The sequence below is a fragment of the Solea senegalensis genome, linkage group LG19, assembly GCF_019176455.1.
Source record: "Solea senegalensis isolate Sse05_10M linkage group LG19, IFAPA_SoseM_1, whole genome shotgun sequence".
In the NCBI taxonomy this organism is placed as follows: domain Eukaryota; kingdom Metazoa; phylum Chordata; class Actinopteri; order Pleuronectiformes; family Soleidae; genus Solea; species Solea senegalensis.
The window spans coordinates 9,423,400-9,441,086 of record NC_058038.1 but is presented as its reverse complement, the minus strand read 5'-3'; the positions used below and the strand labels follow the sequence as shown (position 1 = coordinate 9,441,086).

The window sequence follows — 17,687 nt, the reverse complement described above, 5'->3', positions numbered from 1 at the left end:
TATGATAACACTGACATGTTTCCAGTGACTGATTATTTTAATTCTATGTTATTTTTTAACAACCTATTTTATTGTACGTGTTAAACACACATACATGACATAAAATGCCCCTTTGTTGCTGCTTTCTCGTTGATTTGTAAACTATTCACTCACCCTGCAGATCACTTCAAGTTGTTTTCTTGTGTTTCTTGAAGTAGATAGATTATTGGGAGATTATGAGTTCTTTGTGGATCATTGTCCTGTTGCAAATGACAAATCTTTTTTCAGCCCCCATGGAGGTAGAATTCTACCTCCATGAATTGTGGTGCACTTCACCGTTCTGTACATTTCTGTTCCAACACTCAAGTTGTCTTCCACAAATACATTGGACACAATAGTACATAACATCCTGTAGAATCGTAATTTTGAAGATTTCCTTTAGTAAAACGCATTTTATATCTTTACTGCCCTCCTGTGGTCATAGCCAGACAATGTAGTACTGTCCTTCACTGTTTTTTAATTTTGTTTTATTAAAAAAATTCATGACAGACTACATGGCACTTGACTAAAACTCAAACACAAGAACAACTTTTCTAATGTAGTTCTGTGACTAAATGATCACAGAGCCTGTTCAGAAAGCTTTGCCATGAACAAAAATGCAACTCAAAACCACACTTGGCAAAGATTTATTAGGAAAAGAAAATGTGTCAGATTTGCAAGCACAGAAGCATATTACGAGCTGAGTGAGTAGAAATGAGACAAGAAAAAAGACATCCTAACTTTGAACTGGTTACTCACACCAGCTATACTGGTTGTTCATATTGACTTTAACAACAGTCCTGATGGTCTATGTACAGTGGCTCTCTCTGAGCTGCTTGTGCTAAATCTGTCTTGACACACTGTTGAGTTCTGACCAAATAAGGAGGTCCTAGCCAAGCTGACAATGGCATCAGTCAACTTCATTTAGTTTTTTTAAAGTCCACAAAATCCTCCTTATCACTCTGTGCTTGAACCAGCCTCTGCTATCTGCCTACACAGACAAGCTTGTCATGAGCAGATGGTTGCACATATTATTCTATTGATGTGTTTCTGTTTTTCTTTAGTTGTCCCACCTGCTCTTTCTACGTTTTGGTGGTTCAGGAACAGCAAAGCTATCATCTCCTCCTCTGTCCTTCCCCTCCCCACTCCCCCTGTCTCCCCCATCCCTGTCACTCCTCCGATCCTCTCTGTCCCTCCTGCTTCCATCCCCGTTGCGGCTGTCACTGTGGCGGCTGCTGCCACTGCTGCCACTGTGGCGATCCCGATCCCCGTGGCGGTCACGATCTCTGTCTCCATGCCTTTCTCGGTCGCTGTGGCGATCGTCACTGCTGTGCCGTTCACTTCTATCACTGTGGCGGTGGTAACTGTCCCCATGTCGCCCACGGTCTTCACTATGTCTGTCCCGTGAGCTTTCTCTCGGTGATGAAGGTGGAGGGAAGCTGGGCTGGGAAGCGGTTTGACTGGCGGGCACTGAGCTCAGGGTGCCCGCACTCGTAAAGCCGGACATCGACATGGTGGAAGAGAGGGACCTTTCTGAGCCATTGGCAGCTTCTGTTGGCACAGAGCTCAGACTGCCAGCACTGGTCCAGCCTGACGAGCCACTAGACTTGGTGCTGAGCTTAGGAGGACCACTGGATGCAGCCACAAAGTGGCTCTTATATTGAGCCTAGAGGAGGAGGAGAATAAGTTAAGAAGGTTTAATGGATTTTATTGCTCCTTATTTTAAAATTACCAAAGTAATTGTTGCTGTTGAAAGGATCTGCACACCTTTGAGCTCAAGAGTATATAATTAGTATTCCCCCCTCTTCATGGAAGACACATTTTTCTTTTTTCTTAAATTCCACGTTCAAGCTGTAATCGACCATTTGAAGTAATACCCAGTAGGATCCAGCAGAGAGTGCTCATAAGAGTTCCTCACATAGAGATCCTGTTTGGGGATAACCCAGTGAATTTGGTAAAGGACGCTGTAACAGCACCTTTGAGGTGCAAGCTTACATGAAGCAGTTTCCTCTCTGTGCAGAGAGCAAGTTGCTGCTTTTCTGGAGAGACATGGGGTGCACCACCTAACTGCAACTCTCTGTAAGCTGGCTGTGTGTACCATTAACAGCGCATGTTCTAATCCACAGGTAATATTGTAAATAAAAATGGAGCCGCAGTCCATCCTGATCAGCTTGACAGATTTGTGTTTCTGTCAAATAATAATATATAATTTTAAAACATATATAATAACAATAAAAATGATACAACATGATTACATTTTCATTAAAAGCTGTTTGTTCTGTTCTACAGCACTGAGTGCTATAGCTTATGAATACTCCAACACTAGCACCACTGTTTATAAAGTAACAATTATTAAACTTGTCGAGAATTAGGGGGGAGTATCATGACAAACTTGACATGACAGCCTTACTGCATGGAAGTTTGTCTTTATACTAACATATTATACACAAGGTAGACATGTGTTTCACTTTGGAGAGGTGTACAGCCTTTAAACTTGAACTCCTTTAGCTATATATACACACTCACACATGCTCCAGAGGACTTTGACATGAGACCATTTCTTTAATATGAAGCAACACAAACGGACAGAAAGGCGAACAGACAGACATTCCTTGAATTACTAGAGGGTTAGCGAGAGATAATCTGCTGGGAATGCATGATTGCAACTAAATGAAAGAAACCTTTTCAGGCTGGTTTTTTGAAAATGTTGTCACTCATGAAAAGTGCATAAAATAACTTTTTTAATGAGACAGAAATGTACCTGGAAGGCTTGTTTCATTGCAGCCATTCGATCTCCCATCGCCCCAGTAGCTGGTTTGCTGTAGCCCTCAAAGCTACTCGTGGAAGACAACAAGCTGCTGCTACTGCTGCTGCTGCGTTCCTGGAAACACAACAGAGTATTACTCTTCCTCTAAGTTTTTCTAAATTTAGAAGAAATATCTTAGTTTAATTTAGTTATTTTTATTTCACAGCACATTTAAAGCATAAATCATGAAGAGCAGATTTAAAGACTCGTAAACAGTAACTCACAGAACTTTCAGCCCCTAGACCTGGTCTCTCTTTGTAACCAAGACCACCTCCACCAATATTTGGCTTCTTTCCTTTACCACCCTTGAATCTGGACTTCCTGAACCACGGATTCTGGGAAAAATAATGCAAAGAGAACAAAATGAATTCCACTCAAAAAGAAACAACAAAAAAATGTAGGGTAGTTACTTAAAAAATATTCTCACCTGCATAGCTAAATCCATCAGATCTTTGGAAACAGCTTGATTAGCTCCCTCCAGATTTCTCACAAGGTCTCCAGCAAAATTTGTGTCTTTGTTGGTGAGAAGGGTGTAAGCGAGACCCTTCTCTCCAGCACGACCAGTTCGACCAATCCTGTGTGTGTGCGTGTCAATGTCTCGTGCCACATCATAATTCACGACTGTGCGAATAGATGGGATGTCCAGACCTCGAGCTGAGAAGGAATTATGATAGTAAGCCAAAGACCAGGGTTTTTTGTAAATTTGTAAGCAGATATTAAAGTCTTATGACACAACTATTGATATACTGCAGTCACAGCTGTTCATTCATAGAGCAAATGTTGAAACTGGACAAGAATAGGTTCATGTGGGCATTCAAACATAAACCCAAGCAGAAGGAAGATAACAGGGGCTCACCAGCAACATCAGTGGCCACTAGAACGGGCAAATTCTTCTTCTTGAAGTCACTGATGACCTTGTTCCTCTCACTCTGGTCCATATCTCCATGCAGGAGGCCAAGGCTGTAGCCCTCCTGTGTCAGGTTGGTGGCCAGTTCTTCACAGTTTGCCTTTTTGGTTACAAAGATGAGGACAGAGCCAGTGGATGTGAACTCAACCAACCGACGGGTCAGCCATGACCATTTATCCGTCCCAGGCAGCAGTTCCACCACCTGGGTCACATCTTCGTTGGCCTGGTCAGAGAGGAAACAACATTTTTTTGTTACATTTACGACTCTGATAAGAAAAACTGAGCTGAAGTGTAAAATGAATTGTATTTCTGAGGTACTGAAGCATTGTTGGCACTGCCTTTGCCAAGCACACTGGTGAGCATATTGCCATTGCCAAGAACCAGCCTGAGAAAAACGCTCACTCTCACTGACATCGAGGCTGCCAGCAGCAATGCAAAGAAAGACAGCATTTAACCACTTAACTAAACAAGCAAATACATAAATTCTACACCTGCTTAAGCCTACAATATCTTATGAATATATCTGACAATTCTTTCACCCTGACACAGCCTTTTCTGACTGAGAAATTAAGTTTATGTCATTATTTTAACCAGTCAGTTCCCAAAACAAAGTCCATAGGCAATCAAAGCACATTAGTTGATGATCCACTGCTGTGGTAGAAGCTCCTGTGTCCCTGCAAGCTAATACTGATTTTATTTTCTCTATGGACTTTGGTGCAAGAGCATGAGTCATAGATTTAATTAGGTGAGCTATTAGTTAATTGGCTGTTTTTCACCTTTGTCCCTTCTGTGAGCCACATTTTCAGTGACAGTGAGTAGTAGCAATTTGTCTGCACATCATACAACCAGATTTCATAAACAATAACCTCTCTTTAAAGTAAATGTTTCTGTGTAATGTAACATTCAAGGTGTTTCAGTTTAAGCAAATTAAAATCTGTGTGCTTGAACTTATAAATTTATTGCACACAAACAGACGATCTGAAAAATAATAACTAGGCTACGACTACTGCTCTAAAAATAAATGCTAATTTTATTGTGACATATGATGTGTGATGCCACATACTTCTCCAATGTCTCCCTGCACCACACGGATAGGATCTATCAAGATGTCTCTGGCGAGCCTCTCTATCTTCTTTCGAAAAGTAGCACTGAACAGAAGAGCTGTGAAAGAAAACACATAATGAGTAATGAGAATAATAAAACTTGCTGAAGCCTTTGCTACTAAAGGCAATGACATATTGTAACATACTTACTCTGTCTGTCTGGGCGGACATGGCTAGCAATAGACCTAACCTGATATTCTGAAACAGGGAAAAGAGAAATTAGCTACAGTGCATTACATAAATTCTTCTTTACTCAAGTACTGATGTTTTCAACCCACCAAAACCCATATCAAACATGCGGTCTGCCTCATCAAACACAAGGTATGTCACTCTCTGCAGTGATGTGGCCTTCTTTTTAACATGGTCAATCAGACGACCCTGTGCAAACACATACGAAGGGTAAAAATTGTGTTTGGTGCAGCAGTAAATTTTGTGGGATTTTTGCAAAGATAGTCAGTTTATAGTCCTGTCTCTTACCGGAGTGCACACCACAATTTCTGCCCCCTCCTGTAGAGCCTTGGCCTGCTCCCACATGTTGCCTCCTCCATAAACAGCCACAGAACGCAATGAGTAGGCTTTCCCAAAACGCTTACATTCTGCATGGATCTGGTAGATATTTAAAATGACAAACAATTCTAACAGGTGTGATCAAAAGTATTATTGTGAATACTGCAGCAAAGACACAAATCAATTAAATCAAAATTAAATCAAAATTAAATTAAATCAATTAACCCAAATCTCTTCCCATTTCATACCTGCTGACAAAGTTCTCTGGTGGGACACACAATAATTGCAATGGGCCCCTCTCCTTCTTCTAACTCCTTTTGGTCCATGATGTGAACCAGCATTGGCCAGATGAAAGCTGCAGTTTTACCACTGCCAGTTTTGGCGATACCTATCATGTCACGCCCGGACAGGGCTATAGGCACACCCTAGATAACACATTCATAAAAATACCAACTTTACCATCATTAAAAACAAACATTTAGTCTCTTACAATGTTGCAAAATTATAATAAATCTGCACAAAACCTGGCACTGAATCGGTGTGGGCTGCGTGTACTCAGACTTGCGGATTTGGTGCATCAGCTGTTCATCAAAGCCAAAGTGGGCGAAGCTGGTGCATGGTTTTGGAGGGGCAGCACCTGATACCTGAAAATACAAAGATGTAGTGAAAAAAGAAGAAGAAGTGTGCAGTAAAGTGGGTCTGGTCAATTCAGCAACACAACTTTTATGTACTAATGAACATACTTACTCGTAAGTTCAATTTCTGCCTTAAATCCAACATTTGAGTTCCAGTCAGGCTGCTGAGCTCTTCATGCTCATTGTAGAAGTTTTTCTCATAGGGTGCATATTCAATCTATAAAAACAGGCCGCACATATCAAACACAATAGTTTATAAAATGCACATATACACAAAATGTTGATCCATGGTTTAAACACTGCTCTGCTTTTAATTAGTATTGTGAAATCTACCTCACTGTGGTCAATAGGAGGAAGTGGCAAGATGATTTTCTTGGTGGCAGAGGGGATTGGGTTCCCATCGCTGTCATAGTCAATGTTCTCGTCCTCCTCCTCCAGGGTCAGCCCAGCTGTGGGATTCTCTGCCATGTAGCGGAAGTAGGCTTCCTGCAGAGAGCATAGCACCTCAAATGAAAAACCAAGTCAGATTGCTGCTTATCACAGCAAAAGTGATCAACAACATACCTGGGGAGACAATCAGCATTGTAACGAAAGGACAAATTACGAGTGAGTCTGATATTGACACAAACCAACAATGTGACATGCTTTTTCTGAAACAAGACTATTCAAAACAGTAAAGAAAACTGTTCCATCATGATGCTATTACAAATGCAACTTGTATGATCAGCTATTAAAATACAAAAAAAAAAAAACAGAAGACATGGAATGTTTGGTCAGGAGACCTTTCTGATCAGCGATGTAGTAAATTAAAAACTCTGGGGTTCTCACTCACTTGTTCATCTTCTTCTTCAATGTCATCACGAATACCCCTGAAATGACAAGTGGAGAAAAAAAACTTCCCTGCGGCTCGTTCATACACCCAAAGCAGCCCACATCCCACTGTGACTACGAATGTGTTACTTACCAGAGAGTATATTTAAAATCCTTTAAAACAATGTTGTATGAGCCATAATGTCATGGGAGGAACTTAATACATCATCATAATGCTAAAGTGATACTTGTAATTTATGAATTCAGTTGTGGACACATATATTCACCTTTTTCCATCTGGTGAAACTTATATTTTAAGGCCAGTATAAGGATGTAAAAGGTGACTTCAGAACTAAAACAAAGAAAAAAAAGTGACTGTTTTTAAATCTTACTTGGCTGACTTTTTCTCTTTTTCCTTTTCCTCTAGTTTCTTCATGTCTTTAGCTGCTTGGTCCTGAAGGTGAGAAAAAACAGGAAAAAAAATTGGAAGAGAAAAGAGTATATTACACATTTGAATAATATGTTAGCCTCTGCATCACTGATAATATCTTCCTACCTCAACTTCTGCCATGAAGGCATCAAGTGGGTCATCCTCACTGTCTGAGCCACCACCAGACTGCATCTGCTGTCGTGTGGGCGAATTTTCAGCCGGGATGTACGGTAGATCCACGTTGCTACCAGACTCATCTTCATCATCTTCAAAATACCTTGTTAATAGCAAAGACGCATTTTTGTAATCATGCCATACTGCAAATATATGCAAATGTTTATATGTTCAGCATGTGAGCTTATGTATGGGAGATACATACGCATTTTCCTCATCAAAATTAGCTCTTTTGGTCCCTATTTTGTAGAATGATGGGAGCTGTTGGTTCTTCCCGTATCCTCCCCCTGATCCTGTGGCTCCAAGTGCTGTGTGTGAATTTGGAGGAGGGCGAGGTTCCTCCTTTTTCCCTGCAAGAGCAAATCCTCCAAACCCAAAACCTCGCTTAACACCCGGACCACCTTTGTTCCAGTTCATGGCTGTACTGTGAAAACAGAGTAGTAGTCTCACTTTACAGACAGTACATAGAGCACAAATGCTACATACAGACATGTGAGAGTGAGCGTGATATGGTTCCAAACAGCTGATGTTTTTGTTTGTAGCAAGTTACACATCATTACAGTTTTGTTACATTTAACAATGTAAATTATGTCATGTCCAATGTTGCATATTAGGATGGGTAAATTAGAATTGAGCATCCCTTGTACTACAAAAAGCCCTTTGTTTCCTTTTCCAATGCCACCTGTAGACAAATGTTGCCCACCCTTGTCATAATGACAAGCATTAAATGAACAACCTTCACAGAGGCAGGACTGGTCATACTCATAATCCTGCGTCAAAAAGTGGTAAATTGCACATTTAATAGTTACTAGCTTGTGTGAATATGTGTAACAGACATCCTTAATTCAGTTCTGCTCAGTCAAAATGAAAATGTCAGATACCCACAATGATGTTCTTCTTAGGACAAATTATGTTCCATTCATATGTATAGGTTTTTTCATTACAGATATATTTTAATATAAAAACAAACATAAAACTTGTCATTTATCGCAAATGAACTGTGCATGTCTGCCAAAAAGGCGATGCTACAATTATCTGGGATTATCCAAAAGGGAGTGGATGTAGAGAGACTAAGAGCATCATGTTCGTGACCTGAAGCAAGCAAGTATTTTACTAAACACAAAAATATAAAGTAACACAGTTCTACACGAACATTTTCGCATCAATTTAACACTGACCATGTTTTTAGTATACATAGCGTTAGCCTGGTGTTAGCTCAAGGCCGCAAAATAAGGCCGAGGTAAGACAAGTTCGACACTTGGCCGTGCATGTGGCTTTATTTGGGTCTTTTTCGTAAAGCCGCGGAGTATCCTGCAACTTGTTTTTGCGTTGAGTGAATACATCGATAGGTTTTTGTCAGGAGCCAGGAGTCAGTATTTACCTGTTTCACGCGTTTGTAAATGAGCCCGTCTGTGTTATCTTCAGAAGAAGCGCCGTAACGTCATCAATGCGCGCAAGATTGGGCGTGTCGTCGTTTACGTGCGACGTTCATGTTTCTGGCAGACAGCGTAGTGGAAAGCTGTCAAAAGATGTCTATTCTTTGATATGACATAACTCCAAACAAGCATCGCGTTTCTGAACACCACATAGGTACGTTATCAAACCAATAAAAAAAAATACCGTTGCCTGTTAAAATAATGAATGAGTGCTTCTTTAGCTAGCGGGAATTTACTAATGCTAGCCTGCGCGCTCCATCATAGCAACATTAGCGAAACACTAGCACGAATGGTTCTGCTAGAGAATCATTGATCTGTTTTGATTGATTTTTTTTGCTTATTGATTCATTTTCTATTCGCTTGAAGACAGTGCATGCGAGTGCTTAGTAAGCACAACTATTCAAGCCTAAATTGTTTTTCAACCTGACATTTGCATAGGGGGTGGGAATCACAGGGTACCTCACGATACGCTACATGGTTCGCGATACCAATAATATCACGATACATCAATTCTGTGATAATCAATATATTGCAACACAATCATACAGCGATACATGATGATATCTGTTTAAGTGAAAAAAACAACAAAACGAGCTTGGAAAGCAAAAAGTGCAGGATTTCTCAATTTACAACAAAGAGAACAAAGTGCTAAGTCTATGGATGGGGCATCTCATAATGTAGCTTTCTCAACCAGTATCCCACTGTAAACTCCCTCGTCTTTGGCCGGGTAACTTATGCCCAAGTGTCCCCTCATTCATTTGAGCAGTGCTGCCAGGGTTTACTTTACCTTAATCTGTTCATTAAAATGTTGACATTTGCCGTGGCATATCCATTGCTGTGGCATATCCATTATTGTATTGCATGAGGAAGGATGGCGATATATGCCCAAAGTGATATTTTGATTCGGTGATATGGCAATTTTGACTTTAAGATGTTTTGTTTTCTTCAGTTAGAAAGATATTGCGATTTATTGTCTTGCAATATTTTTATTATCACACAATTGTTCTGTGATATCATTGGTATTGTGGACCATGTATTGTGTATTGTATTATACCGTGAGATACCCAGCTACCCCTACATTTAATATGATTATTTTGTACAAAAACACAATTCTTTTGAAATAATATCAAACTTCATCACTCAAATTTATTTTGTTCCTCGGGATATTGTAAGTATGCTACGATAGAATGAGCATTTGAAGCCAACTACAAGTGTTTTACTTTTTATTTATTGGCTTATTTAGCAGGGATATTTAATATTAATTAATATTAAGTCACCGCTGATCCTTCGTGTGAGTTTCAACCTGTAATTCCTGGACAAATGTTGCAGTTGCAGTGTAATATATTGTAAAGGATGCTGAGCAATATATAAAATAGAAGAGAATATTGATTTTGGGAAAGGACATTGGGACATTCAACACAGAAGTACATAATATGCAAAACAATGAAATGTGCATTTTCAGAAATGGTGGTTAAAATACTTCAAATACTATAAAAAGACTTCTTTTTTTTTACATTATTAGATACTGAATTCAAATAAACATATACATTAAAGGTACAAATATATCACTTTGTTTTCACTTTTCTTCACAGATATTACCTGAATGTTTTCAGCATCATCTGTAACACACTCAACAGGGTCCATGTCTTTTCTTGTAAGTGTTTGCCAAATACAGATTCAAATAAGCACTTTTATGTCTTTGATAATTTTTATTCATTGTCATTAAAATTGGTCTGTAAACACAACTATGATGGCTTTCATTTGTAGTAGATAATCTTTACCTGTTAGATTTCGAAGGCCTTCAGAGACAACGGGAAAGCCTTGGTGAAATTGTTCAGCTTTAAATTGAGCTTTCTATGACTTTGTCTTCAACACAAGCGACATAAATCTTTTTTTTGCTTCAGATTAGGTCATCCTCATAAAGCATTTCATTCAACAGCTTTAAATATGTAACCTTCCCTTATTCTCGCTTGCATTTTCTCTCCTTTTTTTCCATGTCTGTTATTAACCCTCTGTCTGTCAGCGTTGGGTATCTGAGAAATTGAGTGTGGAGAGCCTGCGGGATTTGGAGTTATTTGGAGGTGAGCTTCAAGGCAAACCAGCCCATAATGAAAGTGTTCAACATTCCCAAACCAGTGCTTACACTCTTGACCTTTCATCAGCACAAATAGAAAACTTTACAAAAGCTTCTTAGATCAGACCCCATGCTTGAATTACAACCGTGGATCAGGATCATGGGTTTCATTTCTTTACTTAAATTCCATCCATCCTTTGCTACAGTATCTTATCAGAGGGTGCATAGACAAATTACTTTGAAATGCATATGGGCTTGTTACCTACAAAACCTTTGTGCTATTTTAGTTCATGCTTCTTGTGATTTGTGCTAGTGTGATGTGTATTTGATTTTGGATGTTGAATATTTTAAGTTATTAATATTTTTAAATTTGAATTTTGCCTCTTGTGGAGCTGTTTGTTTTCTTCTGTATCTCATAGTGTCATTGTTTGCATAAAAACAGCGGTTAAAGGTGAATCAAGATGAATTTAAGAAGATGAGATTTTTTTTTACTTGTTAAATGTGGGGAAATTTCATGTATGAATTTACTCATGGAGATATAATGAAAGATGGGCTCTGCCATTGGTCTATTTGTGATTTGATATGAGCTCATTCTGATTTTGCACGTGTGAGAGCATATTATAAGAAAGGTAAACACATATTTGTGTTTGTCTTTGCCAAGTTCCTGAAAACAAATTTCAACAAAGCTCTTTTTAGCACTTTTACTGTCTCATTTAAAACAAGAACATTTGACCTAACATTTCTTACATAGATTTTGTAGACATTTATTTTTAGCTGTGGGTGATGGTGGTTTTATTTTATTTATCTGGGATATTTCCTGCAGTCGTTTTAAGAGAGATTATATGGTTGTGAAAACATAAAATATATTGTATATTAGTGGCTTGTTTTTCTTTGGCACATTGGGGTTACGTCATTGTGGATTATGTTTTCTTTGCAAGCTTTGCCTCATTTTCATTTTCTGATAAATCATTGCTTAATGTTGCATGTTTGCTTAAGTGTATTTATATTTTTGTCCGTTCTGCATTTCCATTGCCTTTGGTAATATTTGGAAAAACAAAACTGTCAGGTTTAATTTAGTTATTTTTTTCACTTTTTTTATTTGCGTGGGTAGAAAAGTATTGTTTGTATGGACATAAGCAGTTTACTGGGGGCAGAATTGTTATTTTTTATTTTTTTATTATTTATTGTTATTTAGCTGTTGTTAGTGTAGTTTCTCCTGTTAGCCATAGGAAAAATTACAAAACCCATCAATAATCATTGACCCCCACAGCCAGAGGCTGCTTCTCAGTTCAAGAGCTGCTCTTGACACAGATCCTTCTCCTGTTTTGTGTGTGTTCATGTCAATGATGTGGTTTTTCTATCCCAGAGCAAGCTCAGGGACTCTCTCACAGGAAAGTAAGTGTGGTACTCCTGTCACTGCATCGTCATCCCCCATTTGCCTTTTGTGTATGTGCTGGCATGTGTATGTGTGCATACAGATTCAAATGCAGAGGACTCCACAAACCCTTGAGGCTTTGCACATTTCTGTATGCATGCGTGTTGAATCCAGGACACACTGTACATGCTTCTAGCTCAGAAGGTCATTTCACGCCACTCACTTGGGCTTCTCTCGAGTACAGGGAAATTGTAACTTCTTTTTTTTCAATTATTCCTCTCCTAAGCCAAACTATCAGTTTCTGTCTGAGTGTGTAGTGTGCCGTTAACATTCTGTGGTCAGGGTAACTGCCCGGTTTGGATCTTTCTGATTTTTACTTTCCTCACTAAGTCTAAATTGTTTTTCTAAGACTATTTTCGGTTCAGAGTAAGACATGTGTGTGTTTTGACTCTGCCTGTCTGTGCTGATGTTGGCTTGTTGGTTGGTTTGATGGTGAACTGATTGTGTCACACGTTGATCTGAGCTGCTGTAGATGAAGATGGAGCGTAAGAAGCGCATGGTAATGTTTTCAGAATCTGAACAGTGTCAACTGTAAGCCATGTGATTAAATCATTTACATACATTTCCTCAGCTGATGGCTGCCATAGCATTTGAAATTTAGTGCCATTTTTGATTAAATATAAAGTTTCTATATGGCAGAAGGCTTTAATTGGAGGTAGCCACACATAGAACTCCTGGTTTTATTTTTAAAAGTATTTTCAGAGTTGAGTGTGTCTCTGATCTCTAAGAAATCTCATATGCTAGAAGTGCACTATTCTTAATTTTGAATGTGTTTCTTCTTTGTGGTCACCATGGAAACAGTCCAAATATCCATACAGCTTGCCATCATTTGCGTCCACAGCTTGCTACTGCAATCTGTCCCATTTCCATCATTTGAATGTCCATGAACTGATGGAACTCAGGAGTCCTCACTGCCAAGATCTATTTATATTTTGATGCATAAGTCTAAAATAATTTATATGCACATATGAAATGTGTTTACCGATATACTCGTACTCCTTTAGGCCATTAAAAAAAAAGTGCACTTTTGTAATGTGATATATATTAGTAACTCTATCATCAGTAGGTACCTGTGCTAGTGTGATGGTCATGCTAACACTTTGATAGTCTTTTAACAATAGATTTCACAGATACTGAGCCTCTGGTAGTCACTTAACAAGCCCACTTAACAACCCTTGGGCACAATCCTACACTGTAAGATGAAAGGTCAGTGTCGACCAACTGATGACCAGTTTTCATTCACTCCTTCCCTTCTCTTCTACCTTCAGGTCCATGAGGACAGTCAGGAGAGTCTGACCTCCCTCCCTCGTAAGGACACGATGGGCAGCTTCCTCCCTGACAGTGGCTCATATGAGCTCCTCAATGTTATTGGTAAATAAAGGCAAAAAGACACCTGCACATGGCAGCTAGTAATAAAACCTTTTTGTTAAACAGTCAGACACACTACTACTAATAATACTCAACACCCAAGGATTGGAGGACACTTGTGTAACTCTGACATAAATATTTCTCTAATTGAACCCTTTCTTTGTTGTGTGTGTGTTTTAGGTCGAGGCTTGGATGACTTGATGACTGTGAACCTGGCTCGATACAGACCCACAGGGGAACATGTAGCTATCCGACGAATTGACTTGGAGTCGTGCGCTAATGACATGGTTACCTACCTGCAGGTCTGCATCAGTCTGCCATCTTCCATCAGTCCCGTCAAACCGCATGATACAACTTCACTGCTGTCGTTGCCTTTAGTGTAAAAAAAAAAACTTTCTTTCATCTCTTCCTCCCATCGGGATACATTGTATAAATGCAGTATGTTTTCATTGATTGTTTTGTCTTTACCATTCACCCTTCAGAATCATTGCCTGTGCCTGTTGTTCTGACATAACAACATGTCATTTCTTTTCCTCTGCCTATCAGTGTGAACTCCATGTATCAAAGTTGTTCCACCACCCCAGTATTCTGCCCTACAAGAGTGTCTTTATAGCTGAAAATGAACTATGGGTTATCACCCCCTTCATGGCGTTCGGTAAGAAAATAAATTATCACTGTATTTTATTATACTCAACAAGTTATAACATCATTGAACCAAAGTTTATTCTGTTTTCTCACCATGGTTGTCTGTGATTACTTCTTAGGGTCAGCCAGAGATCTGATTTGCACACATTTTTCTGATGGCATGAGTGAGCTGACTATCTCGTACATTTTACTGGGTATGCTAAAAGCTCTTGAGTACATCCACCACATGGGATATGTGCACCGGTAAGAGACTCCTCATTCTAGAGAAATTTTAAATATTGCCTAATACCAAGGAAATAAAAAGCACCAATAAGATGTGAATGAAGAGTTGTCTTTCAGCTTTAAATCCAGGAATTCAACACAAGTACAAACACATCACCTGTTAAGTAATTACAGCAGTTTATACATAATCCGTTCTAGTGTACTTGTAGTATATGTTACACAATATACTCTATACTTCCTTCAGCTTTTACTAATGAATTAGTGGTATATTCATTGTTTTGACTGTCTGGTTATTTGTAGGAGTGTGAAGGCCAGCCACGTGTTGATCTCAGCAGACGGACAGGTTTGCATGTCAGGTCTACGGAGCATCTTCAGTCTGATCCGTCATGGTCAGAGGGCCAGATTTGTTCACGACTTTCCTCAGTATAGTGTGAAGGTGCTGCCCTGGCTCAGCCCCGAGGTGCTGCAACAGGTACTGAATTCTCTTGGAAATGCTGTTATGCTGTCAATGTCTAATGGGGGTTACATGTCGTCATGCTGTGGCAGTAGCAGGGATTGGTCATAAAGTCTTAATTGACAGCATTGGATGATTTTGAATGTGTCTTTTTTTTTCTTCTCAGAACCTGCAGGGCTATGACTCTAGATCAGACATCTACAGCCTGGGCATCACAGCCTGTGAACTTGCGAATGGACATGTTCCCTTCAAAGACATGCCAGCTACACAGGTGAGAATATTTGCCAGCTACAAAGGCAAATATTCACCTGTGTATACACAGTATACACAGGTGAATACTTTACTTTTTTTGATTAGTCAGTTTCATTGTTAAAGATAACAGGGGTAAATTCTCCTAATTTATATAACAGTATTTTCTGTTTGGATTCATCTGTTGATTATTGTCTTGATTAATCTATAAGTTAAATTTAACGTCAGAAAATGTTTCCCAAACCTCTTCTTTGGTTTATAGAGCTTATTTTTATCATTTGAAAAAAAAAAAAATCTTGTGTGTTCCTACTACTCTACTTGCCTCTTCACATTGCCCCTCGAGGACAAACAAAGTTCTTTGAATTGACTTGAAATGAATGTCTGTAAGCTCATCACAACTGCATCCTTCTTCCTCTCTTGACTTCCACAGATGCTGCTAGAGAAGTTAAATGGAACAGTGCCATGTTTGCTGGACACCACCACTATTCCACCGGAGGAGCTGTCCATGAAACCATCCCGCTCTGGAGCTGATTCCGGGATCTGTGAGGGTCCAGGAGCTGGAGGGGCCAGACACTCAAACGGAGACTCATCAGGAGGACACCCATACAATCGGACGTTCTCCCCACACTTTCATGGCTTTGTTGAGCTGTGTCTCCAGCGAGACCCAGAGAGGAGGTTGGGCATGTTTCTTTTATTTGGCTTATAGTCTAGATTTTAGCAGACACTTTTTAAGGCACAAGACAATAATTTTCTCACTGTTTTTTTTTTTATTTTTTTTTTTTATCAGACCATCTGCTGCCACTCTTATAGGCCATCCCTTCTTCAAACAGGTAACTTGCTTTGTTACTTTTGCTTTATTACTAATTTTTGCATTAAAGGTCCAGTGTGTAACAATTAGTGTCATCTAATGGTGAGACTGCAGGTTGAAACAAATGATCTGCTCACCGGTTTCTTTCCCGCGTGCATCAGGGAACTGCAGTGGCCTTCACATACGAGTAAGGAAGATGTTCTTTATTCGCTGGCGAGTAAGCTTTTGCTTCAAAATACTAAATGCACGCTCTGGCTGGTTTGACGTGACAGCGCGAGATGACCCTGAAGTACTTATAAAAGGCTCATTCAAAGGCACGGAAAACCAAACAATTTTCAGTTCAAAGTGATGATATACTTATTTTAATATGCTTATGGATAATACATTAAATTTATGCCAATAAACCCTTACACACTAGACCTTAAATAGCATTGTGTCCTAACAAAATGAAAGGTTTTATAAGCTCACCTACTCTGAAATGACATGCCATCAATGTTGCTCATTTTATTTTGAATATAAAAATGGTTGAGTTCGTAGGGTGATGACTAATTATGAAAATATCACGTGAAAATGTCAGCTGTTATTTTGTTCTTCTCTCTCTCAGATTAAACGTCGGCCCTCGGAGGCGCTGCCTGAGCTCCTGCGGCCTGTGTCGCCCATCACCAGCTTTGCGAGCTCCCAGCCACAGGACTCTCCCTCTGGACTGGCCAGTTTGGAGTCTGGTCTCAGCCATCTGGAGGTGGACGACTGGGACTTCTGACAGTGAAGGACTCAGTAAGGAGCCATTTGTGAGACTCTAATCATGGGAGAAACTACGAAAATCCAGGAGATATTTTTTTTTTGTAATGGTCCCCTTGTAAATAATCCAAATCTTAAACTCAAAAGGAGTTGCTGTTCTCAGAGGTTAAAAGCCAGCAGCCATCTTGCCTCTTTTTGATGTCTCTTGCACGCTTTTGTTCTCTAGATATGCACAGACCCTTGCACTGCACTGATGGCCTCTCTTTCTCTTTGTAACACAACTGTTTACAGATTGTTCTCCCTCATGTTAAACCCCCCACCATAGTCAAAACACAACAGGACTCCTCGTTTTCTCGTATTGTTGCCGAGATATCACAGAAGGGTTTATGGATGTACATGTAACCTAAACTCAAAGATTCTAGAACAGATGAGTGGGACAATACAACTAAATATTCTGAGGAGACTCTCTACCTCTTGTTAGCACATGGCTGCTATGAGTGGCTTATTTGTTCAGTGAGACCACCATAAGGGTGCGCACCAGTCCTCACAGCTGACTCTGTCCGCAACACCAGATTTCCCATGTAAATGCATTTCTTTGCTCAGCTTGTGTGACAGTACAAACTACATCTTATGCTTTACACATCACTTTTGCTACACGGAGGTTCAGTCTAACAGCTGTTCAGTTCAACCTTCAGAGCACAAAAGTGTGTATTTCCTTGAACTTACGCTGGGTGTGATGTTACTTATGTCAAAAATATGAATGTTACATTGGTGCTCGTTTTGTCTGCATGTATTTAACGGTGAGAACAAAACAAAGTATTTCAAATGTTAAACTTTTCAACAATAAACACTGTTCACTATTATGTTT

General features: G+C 39.5%; 3 protein-coding genes across 6 annotated transcripts in view; 2 read left to right on the top strand and 1 right to left on the bottom strand.

Moving 5' to 3' along the window:
- The window catches only part of gjc1 (gap junction protein gamma 1), a 797,916-nt gene that overhangs the window by 191,450 nt on the left and 588,779 nt on the right, over nucleotides 1-17,687 (top strand). The window lies entirely within an intron of this gene.
- Nucleotides 650-8,849, bottom strand: ddx42 (DEAD (Asp-Glu-Ala-Asp) box helicase 42). Its single transcript, XM_044050446.1, has 18 exons — nucleotides 8,772-8,849; nucleotides 7,596-7,814; nucleotides 7,343-7,493; nucleotides 7,179-7,240; nucleotides 6,809-6,845; nucleotides 6,310-6,462; nucleotides 6,089-6,193; nucleotides 5,866-5,985; nucleotides 5,590-5,766; nucleotides 5,312-5,440; nucleotides 5,113-5,212; nucleotides 4,985-5,032; nucleotides 4,795-4,892; nucleotides 3,681-3,954; nucleotides 3,252-3,478; nucleotides 3,049-3,159; nucleotides 2,780-2,899; nucleotides 650-1,684 (listed from the first exon to the last, which is right to left on the bottom strand). The coding sequence occupies exons 2-18, from the start codon at nucleotides 7,805-7,807 to the stop codon at nucleotides 1,079-1,081; spliced, it is 2,730 nt and encodes a 909-aa protein (XP_043906381.1). The 5' UTR covers nucleotides 7,808-7,814; nucleotides 8,772-8,849; the 3' UTR covers nucleotides 650-1,078.
- On the top strand, nucleotides 8,700-17,679 carry strada (STE20 related adaptor alpha). 3 transcript variants are annotated; one of them, XM_044050466.1, is made up of 13 exons: nucleotides 8,700-8,980; nucleotides 10,419-10,480; nucleotides 10,850-10,907; nucleotides 12,267-12,295; nucleotides 13,604-13,706; nucleotides 13,884-14,005; nucleotides 14,250-14,358; nucleotides 14,468-14,591; nucleotides 14,871-15,042; nucleotides 15,191-15,295; nucleotides 15,704-15,948; nucleotides 16,061-16,103; nucleotides 16,686-17,679. In XM_044050466.1, the coding sequence occupies exons 2-13, from the start codon at nucleotides 10,430-10,432 to the stop codon at nucleotides 16,839-16,841; spliced, it is 1,317 nt and encodes a 438-aa protein (XP_043906401.1). In that variant the 5' UTR covers nucleotides 8,700-8,980; nucleotides 10,419-10,429; the 3' UTR covers nucleotides 16,842-17,679. The 3 variants fall into 3 exon arrangements, with proteins under 3 accessions (XP_043906401.1, XP_043906402.1, XP_043906403.1); XM_044050468.1 differs by lacking the exon at nucleotides 12,267-12,295 and having other exon boundaries at nucleotides 8,834-8,980; XM_044050467.1 differs by lacking the exons at nucleotides 10,850-10,907; nucleotides 12,267-12,295 and having other exon boundaries at nucleotides 8,833-8,980.